The sequence below is a fragment of the Epinephelus lanceolatus genome, chromosome 10, assembly GCF_041903045.1.
Source record: "Epinephelus lanceolatus isolate andai-2023 chromosome 10, ASM4190304v1, whole genome shotgun sequence".
Taxonomy (NCBI): domain Eukaryota; kingdom Metazoa; phylum Chordata; class Actinopteri; order Perciformes; family Serranidae; genus Epinephelus; species Epinephelus lanceolatus.
Window position 1 is genome coordinate 5,161,936 of NC_135743.1, and position 5,322 is coordinate 5,167,257.

Consider the following 5,322-nt stretch of genomic DNA (forward strand, 5'->3'; position numbering starts at 1 on the left):
ATATATATATAAAAAATAACTGTTAACATCTCATCTTTTGTGTAACAGTGTGTTGTGTTATTTTTCTTAATGCATGATGTTTTTGAAGCATAAACTCATTGACAGCAAACACAGTCTGCTGTCACACTCTGTCTGTCTGTCCCTCTCCTTCGTTGCCATTTTCCATCCATCCACCAGATGTCCTCAGACTGTCCGTCCTTTCTCCATCACCTGACCACCCCACCCATCTACACACCTGTTCCCACTTCCCTCACCTGCTCTGAAATGTCAGTGTGATGAGAGAGACTTCAGTGCTGCATATTTAATCACGGCTCACATTAGTGATACGTAGTGATAAGTAGTGTTGGAGACTGACAGACAGGAAGTCAACAATATGAGCAATGACAAGTTGATGACTCCATGCACTCCAACACTACATCACACATCAGAAAGATCAGTCATCCCGTGTTTATTGGCTCTTTGTCCATTAGATTATTTCATGTGCACAGTTCATATATTTCTTTATTATATCATTTAGCATCTTCATAATTTATTTTAGACTACATGCTCATGCAGGGGAGAAAGGGACCCCACACTCAGCTCATGAGACAGATCAATAAGACCTTCACAGTTGCCTCTGGCTCCACCTCATGTAAAAGGGTTCAAGCTGGGTGGAGACAAACTGGATAAAAACTGGAGTGAATAACTTTAAATGAACAGATTATATTAATGCAACATATCCGTGTTAACATGAACGTATGTTAGGCCACTGGAATCTGCATATTTCCAAATTTGGTCCTCCTGTGGTCGACTTCTAAGAGACTCTGTCCAGACAGTTCTTCTCACCGCTAGACTTCCCCTTCACAACAACAAGATATTATTGGCTGCTGAACTAAAGAAAACGACACAATCACAACCTCAAAGCAGACGTCCACTAAAAAGCATCAGAGCGAGCAGACGCCCTCCTAACAGCCTTCATACACAACTGCATCAGGATTTTAAACATTTGTTCAAGATGAGCAGAAGAGCGCCAGAGGAAACTGGTACTTAAAGATATCCTAATGTTTATGTGTCTGCATGTAAGACATTATCATCTGTATATTTTTATGTATCTGGATGTTTCATTTGTATTTTTTTATGTTTCAGAGGAAATCAGCGAAGAGACCGACTATATTAATGCACCAGCGTGCAGTGTGGATAAAGTGGCAGCACCTCCAGGTACATTATGACAAAATATATCTTATAGATTAATATTTTTAAGCATGAGATTAATTTATAAGATGATGTTTTAAAAATGTGAGTGTGATGAAAACGTAAAAGCTCAGCTGCTTTTGTTTTTTATTTAAATGTATTCAAAGCACCTTTGACTGTGTTAAATCAGCATCATTGATTCAGCTGAATAGTTGTTTTTCTCTCAGACCAGAGGTGTCTCTTCTTCACTCAGTCTTTTCCACCGATAGCAGTGTGTTGGCTCATACTGTTGGTCATCATGGGCCTTCGTATCTACTGTGAGTACCTTCTATGTGAATGTCACTTCAACTCAAAGATTGTTGTTGTTGGTTCTGATTTTAAGGGCAGGTTTGTCAGGAAAAAACAGGACCAATTTCACATGGCAACAAATAAATGAAGATGTTGGCCTGCCAACTACATAAAATAATTTATAAAAAGGATGCAAGAACGGCTGAAAGAGTCATAATGACAATCTGACTGTATATAATGCATAACCATATTTTGGCAGAATAACAGTACTCAGATTCACAATGTGTTAAAACTAGATAAACAAGTTCCTTTTAATCGTACAAACTCACTTAACAATCAACAAAGGCAACTGAATTGAAGGAAATAGCCTGTTAGCTTAGCTAGCTCACTGTCAGACGGTCTCTCCAAAATCCTCTGCAAAATGTTGAATTTTTTGAAGGTTCTTGAGGCAAGTTCTGGACGGAAATATTATAGGGGACATCAGATATCACAGAGATTTGCATAGGAATGTATGGACTTCCCATTGTCCTGGCTCCCTACTCATACATGAGGCGTTACACTTCTTGCACCATCTAGACTTAAGCCTTCTTCTCACTAAGACCAGGCCTAATCTTATGCCTGGTCAGAAGCTGGCGTAAAGTTGAAATCTCAGCAGTTTCTATAAATCAGAGTCTGAGAAACAAGAGCCATAAACACTGAACAACAATCCACGTTAGCTCTCCTGCTAAAGTCTCCTTGACATCTAGCTAACTTACAAACATAAACACAGGTCTTGTCCTGCACCTCGACTTGTTGAACAAACATGTTGGCATTGTATGTTTCTGCAGATACATTACATTTGCACATTATTATGTAGTTGATACATCAAAACTTTACTTTTCAACAACTCTGTGGTTAATGTGTGGTTAGGTTTTGGCACAAAAGACCACATTTGGGATGACCTCTGGATCATAGAGTGTGCGCCCCATATGAGCTTAATGCAGTGGCCTGGGTTTGATTGCGACCTGAAAACCTTTGCTGCATGTCTTCACCTTCTCTCCCTCCTGTCCTGTTGGACTTAAAATACTTGGAGAAATAATCCCAGTGCAGCAGTGTCTCAGGAAAATACTCAAGTCCTTTTCATGGCAGTAAATATCCCTGCCAGTGAGTTGCTACAAAACATGTTTGGAGCCTAAAAAGATGCTGGAAACACAGCAACTGGTTTTATTGTTTGTTGGTGTTGAACAGTAGTCTGCAGCTTGGAAGTGCCTAGGTGACACGCCATCCACCATCACCTCCACCTCCCAGTATATACTATGTCACTGTAGAAGTGTTGATATGATATGTATGAAATGTGCAAATGTAATGTATTTATGGTTTGCAGAAATGTAATGTCAACATTTTCTTTTGGCGGATGGGCTGAATGAGGACTGTGGACTTTGTCTCCTACCTCTTACATTAAGAGTGCATTAGACAGGGCTCTTATTCACCAGTATAAACAGAAGGAATGATCAGGGCAAAAACCCAGTTTCAGTGTTCATATGGGCACATGACTGTTGTTTTAAGATAGATTTGTAATGTGAATCCATCCTTTAATGTCTTTATGATCATGTAAAACACTTTTCAGAGACACAAGTCTCACAGCCCAACTCCTTCCTCTGTCTGTCTCTGTAGTTACTGCTGTCATTTCTGAAAACAACACACAGCTGACTGCTGAAAACCAGGAGCTGAAGACACTGATGACACAAAACTATACTGTCTTAGAAAACAAGATCACAAACCTGATGGAAGAACTCCTGAACCTGACAACACAAAACAAGGAACTGAAGTCACAGAAGAACATCTTAACAGAACAAATACAGGAGATGAAGGCAAATGACGTCAGCCGAGCTCAGTGGAGCATTGATGCCTACTGCCCCAAAAAGAGTGATGGTATGTTCAGATCCCATTAATGAGGTCCAAACATAACCAATAATAATAATAATATAACAGTGCAGTAATGTTGTTTACTGGTTGGTCTCTGTTGTTTCAGAGAGACGGTGTAAAGCTTGTCAGGTTGGCTGGGAACACAAAGAGTCGAGCTGCTATGTGATTCATAACGGTGAAAGACCTGAATGGATGACCTGGGAAGAAGCTCTAGAAAACTGCAGAGGAAAGGGTTCAGATTTGGCTGTTATACATGATGACAAGGAAAAGGTAATGAGAGAACGGTGGGAATTTTTATGACACAATAACAAACTGAAAATGTATTTTCTGTAGGTCTGAACACAGAAGCCTTCATTTATCAATCTCATGTACAAACCAGCTCAGATCCAAACACAGAAATCATCTAATCATCTTCATACATAAAAACATTCTTATCCTGCTGCATAGATCAGGCGCTGATAAATGTGGCAGCTGAAAACAATCATCATTTAAATATCCTGCCCCAATATATTTTTGGTTTAAGACTCATTTATACTCTCTTTATGTACGAAAACAGATACGTGATTTTCAAATGTTGTAAACGTCACTGCCCTCAAAACTAAATGCGTCCCTTATGATGCATAGATACAGCCAATAGATGGCACTAGAGAGCAGTCAAAAGTTTCTAAAAACAATAAACAAGGCAAAAGTGGAGGACGTTGTAATATTAAAACTTCAAATGGTGGCAGTGTTGTAGACTGTGGTGGTCAGTGAGGTCATAAATAAACCGTCTTTTCACTATATTACTGATTTGTTCTGTTCCCCCGTTATTTAAATCTCTTTGTTGTCTCCTACAGTTGTATCTTACTTGAACTACACTGTCTCCACACTCTCTGGTGGTACTGCTCCATTCTGTCAGTATCTGAAAGCTTTCTGTTTCACAAGTCCCACTGGTAACTGTGAGCTGATAGAGAGTGACATGTAGTGACTGTACATTTTTGAGTGATTAATATGTGGCTGCAGATATGTAGGTGCCAGTCAGAATATGGTCTAATAACAATTCTCCGTCTCGGCCAGATTTACTGCTGCATCATCAGTCCACTCTGATTCAAACTTGCGTACACGTGTTGAGACCTGACCTGAGACTTGATCGTAGCTTCCACTCACATCCACACTGATAAATGCCGAGCTTTACGAGACAATAACTGAAGGCCCAGTTTTCTGTCGTATGTTCCTTTTGCAAATGAGGGCCAATGAGAGTCTGTAGATCAGTGTGTGTTTATTTAAGTATAATGTTTAAATATGTGATTACTGTCTCTCTGTTATCAGAAAGTCATCAGTGATTACAGCTGGGACAGTTCTGGAACTGATGGATACTGGATTGGCCTGAGAGTCAAAGATGGGCAGTGGAAGTGGATCGATGGAAGTGATCTCACTGTAACGTAAGAGACACATTCGTAAACTCTTTGAATTGTAAAATCTGTCAGCCCTGATCTAAACATCATGTTCTTCCCTCAGTGACTGGTCATCACAAACACAACCACGTCCTACTAAAGGTCGCTGTGCGATTTCTGTCAAGGTCGATGGATGGCTGTCAGTGAGATGTGATGCCAAACACAGATGGATCTGCAGACAGAAAGCTTTATCTGTTTAATCACTGCTGTGATACTTCAGAAGGTCACTTGGTGCTCTATGAAGACTTCTACTTCACAGTTTTCAATTTTTGTTTTCCAAACATACAAATTACATATAAAAGAATTAAATTTTTTTTAACAGGAAACAAATCAAAGTGAATTATTTTTCAAAGCTGTTTGTGTGCATGTGTCTAAAAGCAGAGACTCAGATGTAAAGGTGTAATTAGATACTGGGTTCTGTAGATAATGTGTGTCTGACTACTGACACAGCATTTAGGAAAATACAGTAACTGTCCTGAAGGGGCACTAAACTGTTAATTATTAATAAGTTTGACTGTTATTTTCT

General features: G+C 39.4%; 1 protein-coding gene across 1 annotated transcript; it reads left to right on the forward strand.

The window, feature by feature from the left end:
- The first annotated feature begins 615 nt into the window (after positions 1-615).
- Positions 616-4,996, forward strand: LOC117266056 (CD209 antigen-like protein 2). Its single transcript, XM_033640996.2, has 7 exons — positions 616-1,022; positions 1,126-1,197; positions 1,398-1,487; positions 3,112-3,369; positions 3,470-3,633; positions 4,672-4,784; positions 4,861-4,996. Exons 1-7 carry the CDS (start codon positions 995-997, stop codon positions 4,994-4,996), a joined length of 861 nt encoding a protein of 286 aa, XP_033496887.2. The 5' UTR covers positions 616-994.
- Positions 4,997-5,322: the final 326 nt, after the last annotated feature.